At 41.9% G+C, this 25,182-nt stretch overlaps 1 protein-coding gene and 1 long non-coding RNA gene across 4 annotated transcripts in view; one reads left to right on the top strand and one right to left on the bottom strand.

Moving 5' to 3' along the window:
* The window catches only part of LOC136378787 (uncharacterized), an 82,345-nt gene that overhangs the window by 37,004 nt on the left and 20,159 nt on the right, over positions 1 to 25,182 (top strand). The window lies entirely within an intron of this gene.
* Positions 1 to 25,182, bottom strand: part of ACMSD (aminocarboxymuconate semialdehyde decarboxylase) — an 82,586-nt gene that overhangs the window by 49,192 nt on the left and 8,212 nt on the right. The window contains exons 1-3 of one of the 3 annotated variants that reach the window (XM_066345986.1): positions 23,373 to 23,554; positions 10,121 to 10,165; positions 211 to 307 (exon numbers count right to left, since the gene is read on the bottom strand). In XM_066345986.1, the coding sequence (XP_066202083.1) occupies positions 211 to 307; positions 10,121 to 10,165; positions 23,373 to 23,429 (199 nt within the window). In that variant the 5' untranslated portion in view covers positions 23,430 to 23,554. Of the gene's footprint in view, positions 1 to 210; positions 308 to 10,120; positions 10,166 to 23,372; positions 23,555 to 25,182 lie in introns of those variants that run through there. The other 2 variants (XM_066345989.1, XM_066345987.1) reach the window with 2 other exon arrangements.

Here is a 25,182-nt window from a genome sequence, read left to right as displayed (position 1 = left end):
GGTGTACCTAATTTTAAAACATTTTAATCCACACTAAAAACTTTACAGCAGAAGGTTCCATCCCTCTCCCAGCAAACTGGAGAGTCTGGCCCAGTGGAGAAAAGGCGGCTGAAAGTTACCATCACATAAATCCTGTAGTCAGCAGACCTTAGGGAGAGACGTGGCTTTTATACCAATGTACTCATTGGTAACATTTCTCATGGTAAGTACCTGTTTGGTCCATTTCTCTAATACGAACTTCTGGATCCCAGCAGTTCTCCTGGACCACCCTGAACACCTTCCCATCTTTCAGCATCTTTGCTTGTCCCTAGGGTAAAAAATGCACATCAGCAGAAGTTAACCTAAATTTACTTAGATTAATCCTGTCTTGTATGCTTTGAAATGTGGTTCTCCCCCAAAATTTTATTTAATCCTCTAAGAAGTTGAAATCTGTTCATTTAACAGAACTCAGCTTTTTATCCTCATGCCTTATATTGGCCTGGAGTTAAAGAAGTGTGCTCTGGCTCTGGCTGGTTGGCTCAGTGGTAGAGCATTGGCCCAGCGTGTGGATGTCTCTGGTTTGATTCCCGGCCAGGCTGCACAGGAGAAGCACCCATCTGCTTCTCCATCCTTCCCCCTCTCCTTTCTCTCTCTCTCTCTCTCTCTCTCTCTCTCTCTCTCTCTCTCTTCCCCTCCCACAGCCAATGCTCCATTGGAGCAAAGTTGGCCCGGGTGCTGAGGATGGCTCCATGGCCTCCGACTCAGGCACTAGAATGGCTCCAGTTGTAATGGAGCAATGCCCCAGCTGGGCAGAGCATCTCCTCGTAGTGGGCATGCTGGGTGGATACCAGTCGGGCACATGTGGGAGTCTGTCTCTCTGCCTCCTTGCTTCTCACTTCAGAAAAATAAAAAATAATAATAATAAAAGAAAGGAAGGAAGGAAGGAAGAGAAAGAAAGAAAGGAAGGAAGGAAGGAAGGAAGGAAGGAAGGAAGGAAGGAAGGAAGGAAGGAAGGAAGGAAGGAAGGAAGAAAGAAAAAAGTGTGCTCTGTGATTATCAGCATTTGGACACAGAGAGGAACAAGGTCATGGTCATGGCCTTTTGGGGCTTCATGACTGAGGATGGCTGGTCACCTTGTCTATCTGAACCACTGACTAAAAACCCTAAGAGGAAGGTCCCAGTTTCTGGAAAACTAGCTCATAACATTTTAGGATTGAAAAGGACCCTGAGATAAACCATCCAGTCCAGCCCTCTTATTTTCTAAAGAAGCAACAAATGGGTAGTGAGAATAAATGGTTTATTTTTACAGAGCAGGGCCCACTGGTGGCAACACCTGCAGGAGGAGGTGGGCAATGAAGTGAATCAGTCTAGCAGCCTGTACAAATTTGGGGCTGATCTGCTGACTCCCACCAGGCATCATGCCTGCCTGTGTACACTATCTTTTAACACTCAGTGCAGGGGGCCAAAGTAAATAACTACAAAAACATGGCAGTGGCTTCTAAATCAGGCCTCCAGTTTGTGATCCCTAAAGAAAAAGGAAAATTTCTGATCAAGGTCCCTGAAATCAGACTGCTCAGGTTCATGTCTCCATTTTGCTATTTACTGTACAGCCTTGAGCAAGCTAATCAACATCTCTGAGCTCCAATTGGCTCATCTTTAAAATAGGGATAATAATATAACTTACCTTCAAGGGATCTTGTGAGCATGAAATGGGATAATCCCTATAAAACACTTAGTTGAGTATCTGACACATGTTAAGTGTTAGTTATTCTAAGTACTAGTTATTAATGACATATGGCTAATTAGGGACTAGGCTACCTCCTGGTGTTCCCCTTCTTTGAGGGCACACCACCTCTAGTGGTGCTTTCAGACCTCAAAATTGCCCTTGGATCCTACATGATGGCCAGGTGGGTAAATGGTAATCAAAGACCTGGAGCTCTGTTTGGTGGAGTCCTCTGTCCCTCTCCTCTTCCCATTGGCTTGATTATGAGTTGCAAGCAGGCCTGGCCATAGCTTTTCTTCTCCATCCTTCTAGCCCATGGACAAAGCCTTCCTTTATTTCTACTTGGAGAAAGCCAACCACTTTTCACCTTCTGGTATGGCAGCCCATTCACATCTGGCTTGCACGAGGAAGACCTCAGATCTACGTTTTCATTTCTCAGGGACTGGGGGAAATGTCAGTGAGCAAGTGAGCAAGTGAATTGTGTAACCACGACAGGTGTCTATACTCAAGCAGAACCAAGTCTCTGGCATCAGGACATCAGGACTGATTTGCTCAGTGCTTATCTTTTGCTGACCCTGCCAGAATCTGGACACCTTTCCTGGGTTGGGGAGTCTCCTATGAGAGTCTTACAGGAGGCAGGGCCCAGCCTTCCTCTTATAAAGCCCCAAATCCCAAATACTTGCTTTCCTTGCCCCTAGCTTGGCCAGACAGTGCTTGGTTTTTAACCAGGAGCAAATGTTACAAAAAAGTGAACTTCCTCTGCCAGAGATTGCAGCAGTGGCCACGTGCTGCGTCCTGTGGCAAGAGTCCTGGTGGCAGTGTCCAGCGCGGTGGCAGCAGCTCTTAGCCAGGCTGTTCCTGTGCTGTAGCCTTGCTGTGGCTTCAGTTGCTCACATATTTTGTGAGTGTGGTTCAGCATTTTGTGATTCTTGAGGGACTTACAATGTTTGCAACAAATTATTTTGTGCTTAAATTAATTGTTGTTGGTTTCTGTTGTTTGCAACAGGGAGTCCTGAATGATACTGACACATCCTTCCATTTGGTGAAGAAGGGGTAGAGAGGGGTTGATGATGGTGAAAGAAAAGTTGGGAAACAAATTTTCATTTGGCAAATTAAAGATTTTATTTATTTTTTGCTCCTTAATAGGAGCATAATCACCATAAAATACCCAGAATAATAGAGAGCTGAAGAGCGTGATCTTTGCATTCTGATGGGCCTGGGTTTAAATCTCATTAAATTACTTACCAGCAGTATAACTGGCTAAATTATGGGCCTTCTGAGTTTAAGCCTCACATTTTCTATTTGTAAAATATGGGCCATTATATTTGTTATGTTTATGGCCACCCAACATTCTTGAAACAATTCATATACTAGAAGAAATTTCCACACTTTGACTCCCCCTCCCTGAGGGAGAATCCAGAGCTCACTTTTCCAGCCTCCCTTATAGGGAGAGCACTGGCACGGGCTTTAGGCTCTGTTGGAGGCCCCCCCCCATGTGACTTCGATCTGGAAATGAGCACTTTGAGGAAGCAGGGACTGTGCAGAATCTAGCTTTTGGTCAGAGTGTCGTTGAGGTGTCAGACGTGTCTGGAGCAGAAACAGCAATGCTTTGGTCTCCCATCTCTGCAGCATCAGTGTGAGCATAAGCTTCTGTGAGCAGGAGTGGCAGCTCGCCAGGTGTGACTGGGCGCTGTGCGTGTCAGCCCTGTCTCTGAGCTTGGTCTCTGACCCTCCTAGCAAGTCTGTGAGCTGCATTTCTAATTTAACTAGCTGAAGTGGACTTTGTTGTTTGTAACTAAGAACACTGAATGATTCAGAAGATTCAAAAGCAGAATGCTTGTAAAGAACTTAACACAATGCTAAATCAATTATGGTCAGATTTTACTATACACTGTAGTTCTTTCTTATCCATGGGAGATACATTTCAAGACCTCCAAGATCCTGAGATGAAGGATTGTACAAAACCCTATGTATACTGTGTTTTTTCCTATACATATAAACATACCCAGGATAAAGTTTAATTTATAAATTAGACACAGCAAGAGAGTAACAACAATAGCATAATAAAAGAGAATGATTATAATAAGATACTGTAATGAAAGTTATGTGAATGTAGTCTCTCTCTGTTTTATATCTCCCATAAATTTAATACCTTTTTCATTTTAACTAAGCATTTATTATGTGCTGTGTTCATAACTTTTGCAGTTTGAGGTGTGACAGCAAAACTAGCACCGATTTCTTCCCCCTCCCACTATTTTACAGATAGAAGATTCATTCTTATCATAGATCATAGCAACCTCAGCATCTGATTGTTTTTCTTTCCTTATTAAATTGAGAACTATCACCTTTTCATTTAAATTTTTAAATTTTTATTTTTTTATTTTATTTTATTTTTTTACAGAGACAGAGAGTGAGTCAGAGAGAGGGATAGACAGGGACAGACAGAAACGGAGAGAGATGAGAAGCATCAATCATTAGTTTTTCATTGCGCGTTGCAACACCTTAGTTGTTCATTGATTGCTTTCTCATATGTGCCTTGACCGCGGGCCTTCAGCAGACCGAGTAGCCCCTTGCTGGAGCCAGTGACATTGGGTCCAAGCTGGTGAGCTTTTACTCAAACCAGATGAGCCCGCGCTCAAGCTGGCGACCTCGGGGTCTTGAACCTGGGTCCTCTGCATCCCAGTCCGACGCTCTATCCACTGCGCCACTGCCTGGTCAGGCATCACCTTTTCATTTAAAAGAAGCACTTTGTAGCATATCCAAATTTCTAACATCACTATTCTTGTGCTTTGGGCCATTATTAAGTAAAACAAGATGACTTGAACACGAGCACTGCGACAGTGAGACGGTCAGTCTGATAACTCAGTGGGCTACTCAGAGACTAACGGGAGGGGCACGCGCAGCCTGGAGCGTGGAGACGCGGGACTGAGGGATGAGTCATGTCCCGGGTGGAATGGCTGCGACAGTGAGACGGTCAGTCTGATAACTCAGTGGGCTACTCAGAGACTAACGGGAGGGGCACGCGCAGCCTGGAGCGTGGAGACGCGGGACTGAGGGATGAGTCATGTCCCGGGTGGAATGGGCTGAAACTGCTTGAGATGGCTTCATGCTACACAGAATGTCACACAATTTTAAACTCACAAATTGTTTATTCTCGACTTTTCTACTTATTTTCAGACTGTGGTTAATGGCAGGTGCTGAAACTATGGATAAAGGAGGAAATCGGGCTTCTCTGGGAAGTGCATGAGTGAGATTGGATTTAAGGCAAAGCAGAGTAATTTAAAGCAGAAATAGCTCACTTAGTTCAACTTCTGAAATGACCAATGAGTTCATGAGGTAGAGTGACTTGTCCGAGGTCATACACTTGGTCGTTATAGAGCTAGGACAAGAATCCAGGTTTATGAAGCCATTTAAAAATGTTTTATTGATTGATTTGAGAAAGAGAGAAAGAGGTAAACATCAACTTGTTGTTATACTTATTTATGAAATTCATTGGTTGATTCTTGTGTGTACCTTGACTGGGTATTGAACCTTCAACTTTGGCATATCAGACAACACTCTAATCAACTGAGCTACCTAGCAAGGCCTATGAAGCCATCTTCTACTTTAATTGGCTGATATTTGGTAATTGGTGTTTATCTAGTAGGCATAGGTTAGTTACTATAATTTCCTAAAGAGTTTGATCTTTTTAGGGGGATTTCTCTCATTACGTTGCAGAAAAATCAGACTTACTTTAATTCTCTTTCCACATCCTTCATGCTGGATCCCTGGTAAAGGCAAATTACTGACAGTAACTGTCAGGAAAACTCCTTCTGAGTGAAAATTACCAAAGAGCAGCTGTGCCTGTATAATAGGCTCCCAATTTTCATTGTTCTTTTAGCCAGAATTTAGAGACCTGATAGCCGTTGCAGAGAATCAATTTCTGATCCCTCTCACTTTGCATTCAGGAACCCAGGATCCCTGCTGGGCTATAAATGTGCCTCAGAGGTCAGCACTTGCTGCTAGGGGAGAACTGAGGGGAATCTTTTAGGTTCTGTTTTTAATGTTGACCTCAATATCAACCAACATCTTAAACCAAACTAATAACCAATTAATTAGAGCAAGCTGCTTTAATTTTTTAAACTCAGAAACAAATTCTGTTTTTCTCCTAATCTCTCAAAAGAAAATCAAGTTTCTATTTTTCATTAAATAATTCCTCAAGCAATTGTTATCACCTAAATAACCCATTTCAAATACACCACTAACATATTTTAGGCTAGAATTGCATGGTGTAGGGGATATTATGATACTGCCAGGGTCAGGGGACCTGGCTCCTATGTGTTAATCACTTACCCTCCCAGAACCTCAAACTCTGTAAAATAAGAGATTAGAGTAAGTGCTATCTAAGGTACTTCTCAAGATGGTGTGATGTGTCACTAGATTTCCCTTCAGAAGTGAAGGAAGTATTCTCCCAGTTTGTGGGAATATTGCCATCAGACAGCACTGGGTATCAGGGTTTATGGGGAGGTAAGAGGGTTGCCTCCCTTGGGGAAAGCCACTGCCCTCAAAGCCCTTCTCCCTTGCAGTGAGTGGTTGACATGGAGGCCCCTCTACACTGAACCTCTCACCCACCCCAACTTGAGAGAACTCTGAGGGCTGGCTTCCAAGATCCTCCTAGGGTCAGCTGAGGCCTCTATTAAGACTACATCACAGCTCAACCTTGCCCTAGGCTCCATCTTGCTTCCTTTTCTTCTCTTCCACCTTGTCCATTCTAAGCATTTGCTGATAAACCTCCTGTATGCTCATCTCTGTCTCAGGGCCCGATTCCCAGAGAACCTAACCTGTGACACTTCTGCTTCTTAACCTCTAGTTCTAATACTCTCTGCAACTACATTCCAGTATGGCTGGTATTTCAAATGTCTAGTACTGCATGTATCATTAAAAATGTATATATATTTTTATTTTAGAGAGAGAGAAATGGACAGACAGACAGGAAGGGAGAGAGATGAGAAGCAGCAATTCATAGTTGCAGCACCTTAGTTGTTCATTGTGTGCTTCTCATACTTGTCTTAACTGAGGGGCTCCAGCTGAGCCAGTGACCCTTGAGTGTGTGTGTGTGTGTGTGTGTGTGTGTGTGTGTGTGTGTGAGTGTGTGTGTGTGAGTGTGTGTGTGAGTGTGTGTGTGTGTGTGAGTGTGTGTGTGTGAGTGTGAGTGTGTGTGTGTGTGTGTGTGTGTGTGTGTGTGTGTGTGTGTAGTCCCAAAGGCCTGAGAAACACTCAGTGGGTGTTGCAGATGCTGCTGCCCCGCTGAGTCCTGTGTCTTCCTGGGAAACACTGCTCGGCGTCCTTGCCATCGGGCTCATCCTGTCCCTGCTCCGTGTAGCTCCTGAGAGAGGCTGTACAAACTGTGCTGCTACTTATACTTTTATATTCAACCAAAAGGCAAATGGTATTTTCAATTCTGAACAAGCCCTTAACGTGGAAGCAAATACCCCTCCATTCATTCCAAAAGCATTAAAAAAACCCCTAAAGTTTAATAAAAGAAACAAATAGGGTAGACCAGGAAAATGTTTCAGAGAGACCTTTCAGAGAACAGGAATCTCTGAGATAAGTCAGACAAAGGGATAGAAAATATTTGTTCACCAAAGGAATGTAGAAGAATAAAAAGAAATTTCTTTTTTTTTTTTGTATTTTTTCCGAAGCTGGAAACGGGGAGAGACAGTCAGACAGACTCCTGCATGCGCCCGACCGGGATCCACCCGGCACGCCCACCAGGGGCGACGCTCTGCCCACCAGGGGGCGATGCTCTGCCCCTCCGGGGCGTCGCTCTGCCGCAACCAGAGCCACTCTAGCGCCTGGGGCAGAGGCCCAGCACCCGGGCCATCTTTGCTCCAATGGAGCCTTGGCTGCGGGAGGGGAAGAGAGAGACAGAGAGGAAGGAGAAGGTGGGGGTGGAGAAGCGAATGGGCGCTTCTCCTATGTGCCCTGGCTGGGAATCGAACCAGGGTCCCCCGCACGCCAGGCCAACGCTTAAAAAGAAATTTCAATCCCCAAATACTAGATTTTCACATCGCTGTTGGCCTAATTTGAATATTTATGTACATTTGCATGTTGTTTTCCAGTGTCTGTCATCCCTGGTCACTGGAATTAAGAAAAATAGACTTGGTTCTGTTTTGTTTTACTTTGTTGTGTTTTTGAGAAAGATGGAAGGAGAGTGTCACTGTTTTGTTCTATTGGACTACTACTACACCAATGTTGCTGGAAATATGCAGGTAGTAGATGTTACTGAAAATATTTTCCTTTTTTTTTTTTGCTGTTAAGTTTATGTTATCTCTTGACATGAAACCGAAATGAAAGAATGAAGGCCATTCAAATCCATCATCGAGGTTAAAGCTGCCCTACCTAACCCACTGACTTGTTATTATGACTCATTATGGATTGCAGGTCATAGACTGCAGCCTGGGATTTGGAGTGGAAAAAATTAAACCAGAAAAGAAAAAGAAATCACAGGCTGCTCATCCCTGCATTTGGAACTTTCTAGTAGCCATAGTAAGGTTACTTAGTAATCAGCTCCACACAAGTTGTTCTGTTCCTTGGGGAAACTTGGGGCCAGCTCAGGTCACTAGCTCCCAGGCTTCAAACCAGCGCTGTTTATGACAAGTGCAGCTCAGTGTCTAAATCGGCACCTAGTGTACACACTCTGTGAGGAAGGTGAGACTGAGTGGCCCCAGAGATCCTGCTGTTGAAAACCCTGTATGGTTCCCCACTGCCTTCAGGGTCAAATGCAAAGGCTTAAACCCAACCTCCAAGTCTCCGTGTGATGAGGCTTCTGCCTACCTCCCTTAGTTTCTTTCCACTGCTTTGCTCCCCAAACTCTTGCATGCCTCTAGTAATTCTCTGCAGCTTAAGGGGTCTTTTTAAGCCATGACGACCCTCCAAAGAATCTGCATTGGGTTGGAAATAAAACCAGACTCCTTAGCATGACCCTCCCTGATCTGGCTCCTGCCTACCTCACTAGCCTAATTTCCTACCACCCCCCTTTCACTACATCTCAGCTGCATTGCCCTCCTCTCTGTTCTCTGAACACAGTTCTTCCTTATATGGTAGGCTTTGCAACTTCTGTTCCCTGAGCTAGGAAAACTATTCCACGTTTTCCTTCCTTTCTTTCAAGTCTTCACTAGCTGCCCGTGCAGCCAGCCCCAATTAATCTTCCTATTATGGGATGGTTTTTCATTCCATTCTCCAGAGTGATCAGGTTTGTTCGTCCCTCCATACCATGTGAGTCCAATGAGGGCAGGGAGCACATCTGTCTTGTTCACCAGTATATTTCCCATGGGTAGGCTCATGGGGCTGGCATAAAGTTGGTGTTAATAAAAAATCAGTGAGTGAATGAATGAATATAGCCAGTGGCTTTCAAACTTGAGTGAGAATCACATGGAGGCTTGTCAAAACATAGATTGCTAGCCGGATCCTCAGAATTCCTGATTTTGGTAGGTCTGGGTTAAGGCCCACAAATTTGTATTTCTTCCAAGTTCTCAAGTGAAGCTGAACTTGCTGGTCTCAGCCATAGCCAAGTGCTTCTGTTGTTCTGGGCTTCTGTAGTATTTACTATTTCCATGGCTTTGTTCTCTGTCTCTTTTCTTCCTAGAAACTTGTTTCCTTTATTCCTTGGGCAAGCTTTTACCCCTTCTTCAAGACTCAGAATGGGCATCACTTCCTCCAGGAGGCCTTCACTGATATTAGTGCCCAAATCTTTGTCTTCCAGCATCTGGTGCAAAAGCAGTCCTAGCCTTATCACACTGTGTTGCTTCACCCCTGCACAGGGTAACTGTGTCTTCCCAGATCACGAGTCTTCCAGGCCTGCTTATAACCTTGTGTTCCAGCTGGAAGCCCCAGAATGTTCCCTCTGAACTCTATGCAGGCATACATTCCCTCTGAAAATGAAGTCAAACCTGACCTCTTTGCAGTCCTAGACTTCGACCTCATTCTCAGGCCTGCTCTCACTTTTTCTTCTTACCAAACTCAACCAAACGTGGCTTCTCCTCCCCTGTGTACAATGTTTAATTTCTCTAGCTTGTGCTCAAACCTAAACTATTCCATTTATTCGGTTGGCTTTAATATACTGTAATGACCTGTGGAAAGGGCCAGGTCACTTCCTTAAGGCAGAACAATAAATGGTACAATTCATTCAAGGGCAAAAAAAAAAAAAAAAAAAAAGGAAAGTTTTTTTAATGGCTTCTCAAATTCCAATTTTATCTTCCTGAATGCTGCTTTTGAAGTTACTCTCATTCTTTCTAATAATATTCAGTGCTGCTCCTCTGCCTGCTACAAAGTCAATAGGAGGGCTGAAGTGTTGAGAGCTCCCTGGAGGCCAGCAGGAAGGTCTGGGCTCAGGATGTCCCTGGCCCAAGGCTTGCTTACACTTTGGGGGATACTCACCTTGCTGTGGTGTTGGAGCTGCACCCAGCCGCCATAGCCAAATCTCTGCAGGGGGGAGAGGCACAGTTAGATGGAAGAGCAAAGCAGACAGGACCACAATGAAGGGGCATTTCTGGGGCAAAGACTCCTGAGCTCCATCTTTTCAGGCATCACCTTTCCATTTTTTTCTCATATTTTTGTATCACTTATTCCGTATTTATATTTAAATTAATTTACTTTCTTTCTTTAAATGCATTTATTCAGGAAGAAATTCTGTATCATAGAAATGAGTTTTACCTTTTATCCTCATGCAGGCTGCACTTTTAAACTGAGGATTTATGTTTAAAAATGTTTATTTATGTACCACCTGAATTATTTCCAGGCCACCAAGAGTACATGGACAGTAAGGACCTCTCTTTAGAAAATACCGTCTGAGAACATTGCTCTTCAAACTGTGGGTTGTGATCCATGAAATTAATTTAGTGGATAGTGACTCAGATGTTCTAAAAACATAAACTAAATAGCATGTGTGGCAGGTAGTGTTGGTGTTCCTCCCATATTCCCACCCCAACACTTCTGTGCACACTAGCCTTTTGCCACTGAAACCAACTCTGGTCAGGCCCCTGTAGCAGGTCAGAAGTATCAGGAAATTAGGGTCCCACCTCCCCTCAGCAGTCCTCAACCAATGACTGAGAATACTCTGCATACACTAGTTCAAGTTCTGACCGAAGTGAGGCACACATTCTGTGCTCTCTTTGGCTGCCTTGCTTTCCCTGTCTCACTTCTCCACTCTACGCTGTTTTCTGAGATCACCTCCAAACCACTTGCATTTGAATCTTGAGACTTGTTTGGAGGTTCTAGCAGGGGAGCATAGCTACTCATATACCCTTGACCAAAGAACAGTCCCTCTCCTCTATTGGGGAAGGTCATCTTCTTCGACCAAGCACGCAGCTTCTGGAGGGACGCACATGGAGCGGTGAGGGAGGAAGGAGACACCCGCCTAGCCAGCCAGATCAGCCGAATCAACCCTGGCGATCAATGGGGTGACAGATGTCGCAGCCAGATCGCCCTCACATTCTGCATTTGAATCTTTATGTCAGGGTCTGCTTCTTTCAAAACCTAAGCCAAGATAGTAAAGGAATGGAATGGAATGGAATGAAATCTATTAAAATGCCTCCCATGTGTAATTAATTATTCATTTCATGAAACTCTTGTTTCCATTATATACATGGATGCTTGTACTGATTCACAATATAAAATATATTTTTCCTTGGGAGTTATGAATAAAAAATTTGAAAGTCTCTTTCTAAGAATATAGGTATGTATATGTGACTCATGTAACCATAGATGTTTAAATCTCATTTTGTTCATTCATTCATTCAGTCTTCATTCATTTATCCCTCAAACTCTCATGGCGCCCCATCCAGAACCAGCCTTATTGGGCAGAGAAAACGAGAGTGAAGAGCAGCTCCAGTCTGTGTGGAGCACAGTCTCGAGAGGGTGGGGCTGGGGTGCCCAAGCAGTTGAAAAACCATGATTGTGTGTGGGATAGGCTGTGATCGAGTGATGCACAAATTCTCTGGGAGACTGGAGGAGGGTTCTGACCCACAACTTGGGTCAGGTGGTATCAGGGAAGGAAGATTGAAAAGGTAGTGTGGGGTCAGATTGGAGAGGAAGTTCCAGCGGCCAGTATTTCCACGCTCCAGAGTGATGGCTCTCAAATTGTGATGTAAGAGGGGAAGGCGTGGCAGCCAGAACAATAATGTGAAGGGCGTCTCAGCAGCCCCGGTCATCTATGATGGGTAGATGAGTTACTCTGAAAGCTAAAGATCAGTACAACTTCTCATGTGTTATAGTTGGATGAGACCCGCTAACAGTGGTTGGTTCTTATGTCATGACAGGGAGCTGTCTTGAAGAAGTCAAGTCTTGGCAGATCCCTCCTCCTAGCTCCTCTCTCCCCTCCAGACTGAGAAGGGAGGTCTGGGCTTGCAGCACAAGGGCGTTTGTGTGTCTCTGTGTCTGTGACCAGGGACAGCCCTAGCAGACTTCTTAAAACTTGGGTCAATTTTATAACAGCTTTATTTTACCTAAGCATAAGTTCTGTTCTTGAGCTACAGCTCCAAATAATCATCTAATCTCCTAGAAGACACTTAACTTCATTGGAATAACTTAACCTCTCGAAGACACTGTTTCTACGGGTACAATGAGGCTAACAGCAGCAGTGGTGACACAGGGTTTTATGGGAACGAACTGAGATAATTCACAGAAAATATTGGCACCAGGCCTGGTTTATAGGAAGGCCTTCATCATGGCTAACAGTGATGATGATGGTGACAGTTGGAAGGGCGGTGGTAGAGATGGATATGGTGATGGCAACAGTGGTGATGGTGATGGTGGTGGTGGTGGTTTTGGGAGGGGTGGTGTTGATGACAGTGGCGATGGTGGAGGTTATGAGCTGGTAGTGGTGACAGCTGTGGTAGTGAGTTTGGTGGCAGTGGGGGTACCAATGATGGCAACAGCAGTGGTGGCAGGCAATGATGGCAGTGGGGGTGGCTTGGTGGGGACAGCCTATTTATTCTTAGGTGGTAAAATAAGGCATGCCCTAGGGTCAGACACTTCGGAGTACTGTGGAGGAAGGAGTCCTTTCTCACTCTTGGAAAGCACACTATTCAAATACTTTGTGTTTCTTCAAGGCCCCTTGCAAAGATCTAACTTATTTGGGTCAACTTAATTCTGCTCCAAATATGGGATCTACCTTTTCCCCCAAGGCTGGGGTCTTAAATTTATGACCTTGAGAGTAGTTTTGGTCAAAGTGTATACTAGGAGGCATTTATAGTATGAAGATGTTTGGCTAATAAGGACCGATAAGCATTTACGGGCATGACAAATAAGAAACAAATTAAAAAATTCAAGGGAGATAATACAAGAGATATGTTTCTGAATTGGGTATATAAGAATCAGGTTGGAATGACATTTTTAATGTCTTGGGGACTTCACACTTTCATATGGTGAATAATGAACTTCCTGGGTGATGGAACCAAATATCTATTTCTTCAAAGAGGATATTTAAAAGTCAAGTTATGTCTGGGACTTTGTTTCCTAAAATCTTACAGTGACCAAGTACAATGTTATTATTGCTAATGAAAGAATATGTAAATATACGGGGGTGGGCTTTATGTACTGTAGGTTTATGCTTGTGAGTATGCAAAACACAGTTCATTCTTGTGTTGTTCTTCTTGTTGTATTATATATTTTTCCATAGGAACAGCTGTACACCCACTTTTTCTCATCTCTTTATAAATTTTTACTAAAGGCCAGAATTTTTTGACTCCACTTAAAATGAGAAGAATCTTTGCAAGCCCTACTACTGGGCACATAACAGGTGGTCAATAGAGCCTGGCTGAAGGAAAAGGCCGAAACCTTATTATCATCATTGTTTTTATGAATAATCTCATGCAATCAACCTGAAACAACTTTCACCATAGTTTCTTTTCTTTGTATGTGACAGAGACAGAGAGGGACAGATAGGAACAGACAGACAGGAAGGGAGAGAGATGACAAGCATCAATTCTTCGTTGTGGCTCTTTTGTCTCTTTAGTTGTTCATTGATTGCTTTCTCATATGTGCCTTGACTGGGGGGCCACAGCAGGGCAAGTGACCCCATGCTCAAGCCAGCAACCTTGGGCTCAAGCCAGTGACCTTGGGCTTCAAGCCAGCATCCTTTGGGCTCAAACCAGTGACCATGGGGTCATGTGTATGATCCCACGCTCAAGCCAGCAATCTCGCACTCAAGCTGGCAAGCCCATGCACAAGCTGGATGAGCCCATGCTCAATCTGGCGACCTTGGGGTTTCGAACCTGGGTCCGCTGCATCCTAGTCCGATGCTCTATCTGCTGCGCCACTGCCTGGTCAGGTTCACCATGGTTTCTTAGCCACCACCCTCCTATTTGTGATAACAGAGAGTATGGGTCCTCATTCATTAGAAATGATTTAATCAAGTGCCCTCTAAATCTGCTCTTTTCCCTCACAGATCTTAATTGTAACTCCGACTAAAATCATTATTAGCAAGTGAAAATGCAAAGCTTTCTCAAATCCCAGTCTTTTGTAATCATTAGTTAATCATCAAGCCAGGCATGTTGATCCCACTCTTCTGTTTCTTCATTGCATAAAGGAGGTCAATGTCATTGAGGTGTATCTGTTAATATTTAATAAAGAAAGGCAGGCTTGAAAAGAGATATTAGTTCTTCCAAATGGGCTTCATCGTCTAACATAAAACTGGTTCTGGCTTATTCTTTTCATTCTTTGATTGAAAATTTTGAAAAAAAATGGTGACAAAAGATCAGAGACCGATGTTTTGAAATATTTTTACCCACTAAGAAACAAATGGAAGACAAAGAAAAATCTGTTGTAACTATTGAACTATAAGAACACCAGAGAAAATCTGTTATTGCCTACTGTCCCTTTAATACTCACTTTACTCTAACCACATTGACTGAAAATTGGGAGAGAGGGAAGAGGATACCAGCACAATTTCATGTATGCTTATTTATCTCACTCCTCCTAATATGAAAACATGGAACTGTTTCTGTTAGTTATTTCATTATTGGCTTGACTGCACTCAGCTTAAAACCTCTATCATAGCCCTGGCTAGATGGGTTGGTTGGTTAGAGAGTCATCTTGAAGTGCAGAGGTTGCCAGTTAGATCCCCTGTCAGGGTACATACAGGAACAGACCAATGTTCCTCTCTCTCTCTCTCTCTCTCTCTCTACCTTACTCTCTTGCTAAAATTAATAAATAAAAAATTAAAGAACAAAAAAACCCCTCTACCATATAACTGGTCATTTGATGTACAGGTTGGAAGCCAGATTTCAATGCCCCCACGATGAAACTCTAGGTGGTTTTGTTTGGGGAGTTCAGGAGTTGGCTGGTGTTGAGGTAGGCACTGGAGGGCAGAAAGAAGCAGTGAGATCCCTTATAACAGTGATGTTCTCTTGGGCCAGCTCTCTCCGTTGGTGTGATGGTACTGCTGGGGAGAGGCCATCATGACTTCATGTAGTTCTGAGATTCTAGGCTCATTTCTGAAAACATGATACTTTATCTGTCCAGCATGGTTAATAATATAAATCCTATAAATTCTGCAATGTACAAGATCTTATGTGGATCAAATTAAATATTGCTTTCCAGAAGTATAAGAGTATTATGATTATTATTACTACTACTGTCACCATCATCATCATCATCATCAAGTGTATTAGTTACTTGCTTGTATGGATGCTGGATAGAAGTCTGGTATATCAGGACAAAATGCCCCTCCCCTCTTTAAGGCAAAAGTTAGAAGATAGGAATGGGAGGAAGGGTAAGGAGACAACAGAGTGTGTGCTTGCCTAGTCTCCAGGGCACCCATTTACATATTTGCATTCAGAGGGCCCTGAAATGATCAGCTCTTGGTGACCAGTTTTTTTCTCCAACCAGAGGCAGACTTCTGGGTAGGAGACAAGTAATGGGATGTGGGGTTATGGCACAAGATATTAGGTAAACAGTCTTCTTCCCTTAGCAGAGGAGGCACATTTTTAGGCTGCTTTGGATCGTCATCACTAACATTGTGCATTAGTATTTCCACTTGAATAAAACATGACAAGGACAACAGCATTCAGAACTGCAAGTTCCAAGGGGAAAAGGCAGCAAGTTGGTGGACATGAGGTGCGGTGCTGCTGGGCAGGGGCCGCTGTTCATGGGTCAGGAAGTGTAGAGCTCAGATAAATCGCTTCAGGTAAGAATGGTCTTTTGGGGACCTGAAGATGGCAGCGGAGTAGGCAGGTGCAGAAACTCCCAGCTCACACCACCAAACTGGATTACATATTAATTTAGGAACAATCAGCATGAAAAACCAACTCTGGACTACAAGAACAGCTCTCAAAAGCCAAGGAGCAAAAAAGAAGCCACACTGAGCCTGGTAGGGAGCACCAAGGAGCAGTGAGTCACCCCTGCTTACAGGAACAAAAGCCCAGAAAGGCTCTCATTCCAAGGAAAAGAGCAGAAAATATCACTCACAGCCACTTGCCTGGGGACCTGAGAACTAGGTGTGTTGAAAGGGCTGGCTTGTCTTCCAAAAGGAAACTTGGGAGAGAGAGACAGACAATGACAGGCAGAGGAATGCATGGGATGACCTGAGAAGCTGACTCATCCAATACTGGAGGCGGCCATAGCTGGGAGAAGGGTTGATCCTTCCACACAATACAAGACTAAAGTGGTTCCACGTGACCCATATCCAGACATCTCTCCAGCTCCAATATCACAACAAGACACAGCTGAAAACAAGAAATGGGGAGGAGGGACAGTAACTCAGGTTTCTATGGAGATCTGAGATACACCTCCCCCTACTGAAGCAGAGAAAGCACCCTGCCCCCAGAGAGAGTAACTGGCAAATCAGGCCTTCAGAGTCTCAGGTTACACCCACCGCATTCCTGGATACAGTTTCAAGTAAGCCCCCTGCTGAGATCAGTAAACAAGACTATCACCCTGTTAAGAAAACAGAGAAGAAAACAAACAAATCAAGATTTCAAGGTGGCTCTACCATAAAAGCCAAAACCAACAGTGGATTGCAAATAACAGCTGATACCAACTCAAGAAGACCTAGAAATAACACAACTGAAAATTGGAGGCAGACAACACCAAACCTAGACTCAACCAGCTCTACAAACAACACACCCCAAAACACAGACATAATGAGAAGACAGAGAAGTGCAATCCAAATAAAACCACAAGAGAAACCTCCAGGAAATGAACTGAGTGATATGGAAATAACCAAACTTCCAGATGCAGAGTTTAAAATAATGTTTGTTAGGATGCTTAGGGATCTTAGAACAACAATGGATGGTCATTACAAACACCTAAATAAAGAGATAGCAAGTATAAAAAAGGACATTGAAATATTAAAAAAGAATCAATCGGAGATGACAAACACAATATCAGAAATGAAGACCACAATGGAAGGAATTAAAAGCAGGATGGATGAAGCTGAGGATCGTATCAGTTGGAGGACAAGATGAACGAAGGCATGGAAGCAGAGCAGAAAAAAGAAAAGAGACTCAGAAAGTCTGAGGAAACTCTAAGAGAGCTCTGTGACAACATGAAGAGAAATAACATCCACATCATAGGGGTTCCTGAAGCAGAAGAGAAAGAACAAGGGATAGAAACTTTATTCAATCAAATCATAGCTGAAAAATTTCCTAAATTGATGCAGGGAAGGGTCTCACAAGTTCAAGAAGCACAGAGAACTCCATTAAAGAGAAACCTAAAGAAAGCTACACTAAGACACATCATAACTAAAATACCAAAGCTAAGTGATAAAGAGAAAATATTAAAAGCTGCTAGATAAAAAAGGCTATCACCTACAAAGAAGCCCTTATAAGGATGACATCCGACTTCTCAAAAGAAACACTTAAGGCCAGAAGGGAATGGCAAGAAATATTCAAAGTAATGCAGAACAAGAGCCTACAACCACCCTGGCCGGTTGGCTCAGTGGTAGAGCGTCGGCCTGGCGTGCGGAAGTCCCGGGTTCGATTCCTAGCCAGGGCACACAGGAAAGGCGCCCATCTGCTTCTCCACCCCTCCCCCTCTCCTTCCTATCTGTCTCTCTCTTCCCCTCCCGCAGCCGAGGCTCCATTGGAGCAAAAGATGGCCCGGGCGCTGGGGATGGTTCCTTGGCCTCTGCCCCAGGTGCTAGAGTGGCTCTGGTCATGACAGAGCGACGCCCCGATGGGCAGAGCATCGCCCCCTGGTGGGTGTGCTGGGTGGATCCCGGTCGGGCACATGCGGGAGTCTGTCTGACTGTCTCCCCGTTTCTAACTTCAGAAAAATACAAAAAAATAAAATAAAATATAAAATAAAATAAAGAGCCTACAACCAAGACTACTTTATCCAGCAAGGCTACCATTTAAAATTGAAGGAGAAATAAAACGCTTCCCAAACAAAAAAAATCTCAAGAAATTCATTACAACCAAACCAAAGCTGCAGGAAATGTTAAGGGGCCTATTGTAAAGAGATCGAAGTTGGAAAAGAATATAGCAAAAGAGGAATACAGCTTTAAAGAATAAAATGGCAATAAACAAATACATATCAATAATAAATTTAAATGTAAATAGATTAAATGACCCAATCAAAAGACATAGGGTAGCTGTATGGATAAGAAAACAGGACCCATACATATGCTGTCTACAAGAGACACACCTTAAAACAAAAGATGCACATAGACTGAAGGTAAAAGAATGGAAAAAAAATATTTCATGCAAATGGAAATGAAAAAAAGAAGCTGGGGTAGCAATACTTATATCAGACAAAATGGACTTTAAAACAAAGGCTATAGTAAGAGATAAAGAAGGTCACTACATAATGATAAAGAGAGCAATCCAACAGGAAGATATAACCATTATAAATATCTACACACCTAATATAGGAGCACCTAAATATATAAAGCAGACTTTGATGGATTTAAAGGGTGAGATCAACAGCAATACTATAATAGTAGGGGATTTAAATACTCCACTAACATCACTAGATAGATCCTCAAGAAAGAAAATTAACAAAGAAACAGCAGACTTAAAGGACACACTACATCAACTGGATTTAATAGATATCTTCAGAACCTTTTACTCTAAAGCAGCAGAATATACATTCTTTTCAAGTGCTCATCGTACATTCTCTAGGATAGACCACATGTTAGGGCACAAAAGTGGTCTCATCAAATTTAAGAAGATTGAAATCATATCAAGCATTTTCTCTGATCACAATGGCATGAAACTAGAAATCAACCACAACAGAAAAATGCAAATATTCTCAAACACATGGAAACTAAATTGCAGGTTGTTAACTAACAAATGGACTAACAATGAGATCAAGAAGAAATAAAATAATTTTTAGAAACAAATGATAATGAGCATACAACAACTCAATTTATGGGACACAGCAAAAGCAGTCCTGAAAGGGAAGTTCATAGCACTACAGGCACACTTTAAGAAGCTAGAAAAAGTTCAAATAAACAACTTAACCCTGCATCTAAAAGAACTAGAAAAAGAACAGCAAGTAAAGCCCAGAGGTAGTAGAAGGAAAGAAATAATGAAGATCAGAGCGGAAATAAATGACATAGAGGCTAAAGAAACAATACAGGTTCTTTGCTGGTTCTTTGAGGTTAAACAAGATCGATGAACCCTTAACCAGACTCACCAAGAAAAAAAGAGAGAGGACTCAAATAAATAAAATTAGAAATGAGAGTGGAGAAATAACAACCGACACAACAGAAATACAAAGGATTGTAAGAAAATACTATGAAGAACTGTATGTCAAAAAATTAGAGAATCTAGGTGAAATGGACAAATTCCTTGAAACATATAATCTTTCAAAATTCAATCTGAAAGAACCTAAACAGACCAATTACAACAAATGAGATTGAAATAGTTATCAAAAAACTCCCAAAACACAAAAGCCCTGGGCCTGATGGCTTCACATGGGAATTCTACCAAATGTTCAAAGAAGAACCAGGTCTTATCCTTCTCAAGCTATTTCAAAAAATTCAAGAGGAAGGAAGACTTCCAAGTTCCTTTTATGAGGTGAGCATAATTTTGATTCAAAGACCAGGCAAATTCAACACAAAGAAAGAAAATTATAGGAAAATATCCCTGTGTACTTAAATGCTAAAATCCTCAATAAAATATTAGCAAACTGGATCCAGCAATATATGAAAAAAATCATATATCATGATCAAGTGAGATTCATTCTGAGGACGCAAGAATGGTACAATATTTGTAAATCAATCAATGTGATTCATCACATAAACAAAAGGAAGGAGAAAAACCACATGATAATTTCAATAGATGCAGAAAAAGCATTTGATAAAATATGATACTCATTTATGATCAAAACTCTCAGCAAAGCGGGAATACAGAAAACAGACCTCAACATAATAAAGGCCATCTATGACAAACCCACTGCCAACATCTTAATCAATGGGCAAAAATTAAGAGCAATCCCCTTAAGATCAGGAACAAGGCAGGGGTGCCCCCTTTCACCACTCTTATTCAACATAGTACTGGAAGTCCTAGCTATAGCAATCAGACAAGAAGAAGAAATAAAAAGCATCCAAATTGGAAAAGAAGAAGTAAAACTATCATTATTTGCAGATGATATGATACTATATATAGAAAACCCTAAAGTCTCAGTCCAAAAACTCAACCTGATAAATGAATTCAGCAAGATGGCAGGATATAAAATTAATACTCAGAAATCAAAGGCATTTTTATACAACAACAATGAACTGTCAGAAAGAGAAATTAAGTAAACAATCCCCTTCACTATTGCAATAAAAAAATAAAGTACTTATGAGTAAACTTAACCAAGGAGGTTAAAGACTTGTACTCAGAAAATTATAAAAGATTAATAAAAGAAATCAAGGAAGATACAAACAAGTGGAAGCATATACCATGTTTGTGGTTAGGAAGAATAAACATCATTAAAATGTCTATGTTACCGAAAGCAATTTATAAATTCAATGCAATACCAATTAAAATACCAATGACATACCTCAACGAAATAGAACACATATTCTAAAAATTTAATGGAACCAAAAAAGGACACGAATAGCATCAGCAATCTTGAAAAAGAAGAATAAAGCGGGAGGTATCACACTTCCGGATATCAAGTTATACTAAAGGCCATTGTACTCAGAACAGCCTGGTACTGGCATAAGAACAGGCACATAGATCAATGAAACAGAACAGAGAACCCAGTAATAAACCCACACCTTTATGGACAACTGATATTTGACAAAGGAGGTAAGAGCATACAATGGAGTAAAGACAGTCTTTTTAACAAATGGTGTTGGTAAAATTGGACAGCTACCTGCAAAAAACTGAAACTAGACCACCAACTTACACCATTCACAAAAATAAACTTAAAATGGATAAAAGACTTAAATGTAACTCGTGAAACCATAAGCATCTTAGAAGAAAACATAGGCAGTAAGCTCACTGACATCTCTCGCAGCAATATATTTGCTGATTTATCTCCACAGGCAAGTGGATAAACAAGACAGGATAAACAAATGGGACTATATCAAACTGAAAAGCTTTTGCACAGCTAAAGACAATATGAACAGAATAAAAAGACAAACCACACAATGAAAGAACATATTTGACAATATGTCTGATAAGGGGTTAATAACCAAAATTTATAAAGAACTTGTAAAACTCAACACGAGGAAGACAAACAATCCAATCAAAAAATGGGCAAAAGAAATGAATAGACACTTCTCCAAAGGAGACACACAGATGGCCAATAGACAGATAAAAGAATGTTCAACATCACTTTATCATTAGAGAAATGCAGGTTAAAACCACAGTGAGATATCACTTCATAGAAGTCAGAATGGCGCTCATCAACAAAACCACATAGAATAAGTGCTGGTGAGGGTGTGGAGAAAAGGGAACCCTCCTGCACTGCTGGTGGGAATGCAGACTGGTGCAGCCACTGTGGAAAATAGTATGGAGATTCCTCAAAAAATTAAAAATGGATCTACCTTTTGACCCAGCCATCCCACTTTTAGGAATATATCCCAAGAACACCATATCACCGACTGAAAAAAAGAAATGCACCCCCATGTTTATGGCAGCATTGTTCACAATAGCGAAGATATGGAAACAACCCAAGTGTCCGTCAGTGGACGAGTGGATTAAAAAGCAGTGGTACATATATACTATGGAATACTATGGGGCCATGAAAAAGAAGGAAATATTACCTTTTGCAACAACATGGATGGACCTGGAAACTATTATGTTGAGTGAAATAAGCCAGGCAGAGAAAGAAAAATATCATATGACCTCACTCATTTGAGGAATCCAAGGAACAGTGAGAACTGAGGAACGGAATTGAGACAGAGGAGAGATCAAAGGGACCAGAGGAAAAGAGGACAGAGGGAAAGGGGATGATAGGATCGGATAAACCTGAAGGGAAGATTGGAGGGCCCTGTGGGGAGGGGAGCAAGGGAGATGTTGAGGGGAATAGGTGGGTGGGGGGGGGTGCATTCGGGGTGACCCTAGAATCTATGTAAACACAATTAATTAAATTTTTTAAAAAAGTAAAAACAAAACAAAACTGCAAGTTCCCATGTAGGCACTCAGACTCCTTTTGGAGGAGTGAGTTTGACAGAGTTAGATTTTACCATTGGCTGCAATAGGACAGCCTTTCAAACATGATTCAGCATTATTTGTATTTTTCAATCCACAATGTCTACCACTCATCTTATCTGAAACATCAATGAACAAAGAGCCACTTAAGATTAACATTTTTCCAGGAGACAACTGTGAGAAAAAAATAGTCTTAGCTACTTACACGATGAACCACCATTTTAAGTAGAGTTTAGGTTAATTCATTTTTCCTCCCTTGGGATAAAAAAATGAAATATTATCAGTGGTTGTGAAAGTTCTAGAGAAGGCTTAAGACTGGGTAAAACCTGAAACTTAGTCTGAATAAAACTCAAGCCAATTTTAAATTTCTTTTATACCTCCCACCTTCCTAATGATTTTATTCAGAGTTACTGTGATTCATTTAAAAGTTCTGAACAAGAGGAAATTTCCATCTTTTAAGAAACACAGAAAAGAGACTTTAGAGACACTCATTGTGCAAAAGCTTCATGTCACCTACACTAGGTTGTTTTTGATGTCCCTTCTCTGTAGTTCATAACAAGGGTTTACAGCTTAAAGAACATTAAAAAGGAAAGGTTTCAGACAGCATCCTAAAATAGACTACAAAAAAATCCCATTTCTAAACTTTCTAAATCTTATTTTAATCATTTTGGAAAGGAGATATGTTATAGAAGTCCTGGAAACCTATCACATTCCACTTTTTAATAGTCTCTTATTTGAAACTGTAACTTTAAATTCTGTAGCTGGCATATATCTTCCCTTCCCAGCGGCTGAATATGTGATTTAAATGGAAGTTAAACAGCCTGACTGAAATTGTCCAGAAATTTTAAAGGATGCTTTAGTTAAGGGGAGAAAGGGAATTTGAGAAAGCACTTACTTTTTTGATCAATGTTCTTTCAAAATTAATATAAATGTTTTTTTTAAAAACTAGGAAATCAGAGCTACCAAATAATTTTAAAGCACTCCTAAAACAGAAAAACTTAACATCTAATTCTCAAAGAAGAGCTAGGTTTATAATGGAGGCATTGAGAAACCTTGGAGAAATTCCACATATAATTCAGCAAATGAATCACCATTACCTTTTTCAGATCTGGCCATTCTTTTGGTAGAATATGACAATGGATGTCAATTTTCATCTTCACAGGATCAGAGGAGAAGTGTATAAAGAAAGAAGCTTTGCTATCAAGAGATCTCAATGAAAACTGGGTTATTTGATTTACTTTGTCCCTTTATGGCTGCTTTTAGGCACTGGTCAGCAGGCCTGCTCAGCTAAGTCTAGGTCCATTGGTCCAAAGTTCAAAGTTGTTCGTCAACTTAGGTTTGGGTCAACAATTCTTTGATAGTCAGGATGTGGGATACAAAAGTGTTTTTTAAAAAAGGACTGTATTAAACCTTATGAGGTTAGACTCTAGCCAGGTAGCTCAGTTGGTTATAGCATCGTTCAGATATGTCAAGGTTACAGTTTTTTAAGTGAGAGAAGGGGAGATAGACAGACTCCCGCATGCGCCCCAACTGGGATCCACCCAGTGACCCCCTGCTGAGGCTGGTGCTCCGCCCATCTGGGGCCTTGCTCACAACCGAGCTATTTTTAGGGACTGAGGCTCAGACTCCATAGAGCCATCCTCAGTGCCTGGAGCCAATGTGCTTGAGCCATGGCCGCAAGAGGGGAAGAGGGAGAGAGAGAAAGAGAAGGGGGAGAGAAGAAGCAGATGGTCACTTCTCCTGTGTGCCTTAACTGGGAATTGAACCCAGGACTTCCATACACCTGGCCAGTGTTCTACCACTGAGTCAACCAGCCAGGCCCAAGGTTACAGGTTTGATGCTGTGTCAAGGCACATACAAGAATCAACCAGTGAATCCATAAATAAGTGGAACAACAAATCAATGTTTTTCTCTGTCTTTCTCTGTTTTCTCTCTCTTTAAAACCAATCAATAAAAATACATATAAAAAACAAAATAAATAAACCTTATGAGGTCAAATGTATTATTATTACAGGCTGCTTTGGAGTATAGCATGTTCAAAATTGACTAATCTTTGTCTTTAAATATTTCAATTTTTATCAAGATATATATAGTAAAAAAATGAAGTAGTACCTGGTTAAAAATCAAGCAGTGCAGAGGGTCTTTAAATAAAAATAATAGATTCCTGACTCACTCTTGGTTTCATTCTCCAGAAGCAACCAATTTCAACACTTTTCCCTTTCATTCAGTTAGGTGAATGCCTTTACATAATAGTTATTTATTTTTTTCATTTTTCCGAAGCTGGAAACGGGGAGGCAGTCAGACAGACTCCCGCATGTGCCCGACCGGGATCCACCCGGCATGCCCACCAGGGGGCGATGTTCTGCCCCTCTGGGGTGTCGCTCTGTTGCATCCAGAGCCATTCTAGCACCTGAGGCAGAAGCCACAGAGCCATCCCCAGTGCCCGGGCCATCTTTGCTCCAATGGAGCCTCAGCTGTGGGAGGGGAAGAGAGAGACAGAGAGGAAGGAGAGGGAGAGGGGTGGAGAAGCAGATGGGCGCTTCTCCTGTGTGCCCTGGCCGGGAATTGAACCCAGGACTCCTGCACGCCAGGCCGACGCTCTACCGCTGAGCCAACTGGCCAGGGCTTACATAATAGTTATCATTGTGAAAATTTGTCATGTGGCAAAATTGTGGGGGAAGTTGTAACTTTACTTTTTTTTTTTTTTTTAATAATTTTATTTTTTTAATGGGGTGACATCAATAAATCAGGATACATATATTCAAAGATAACAAGTCCAGGTTATCTTGTCGTTCAATTATGTTGCATACCCACCACCCAAAGTCAGATTGTCCTCTGTCACCTTCTATCTTGTTTTCTTTGTGCCCCTCCCCACCCCCTTTCCCTCTTCCATTTCCCCCTCCCCCC

This window comes from Saccopteryx leptura, chromosome 7, assembly GCF_036850995.1.
Source record: "Saccopteryx leptura isolate mSacLep1 chromosome 7, mSacLep1_pri_phased_curated, whole genome shotgun sequence".
NCBI classification, from domain to species: domain Eukaryota; kingdom Metazoa; phylum Chordata; class Mammalia; order Chiroptera; family Emballonuridae; genus Saccopteryx; species Saccopteryx leptura.
The sequence above is the reverse complement of the archived record's forward strand: the minus strand, read 5'-3'. Positions and strand labels throughout refer to the sequence as shown.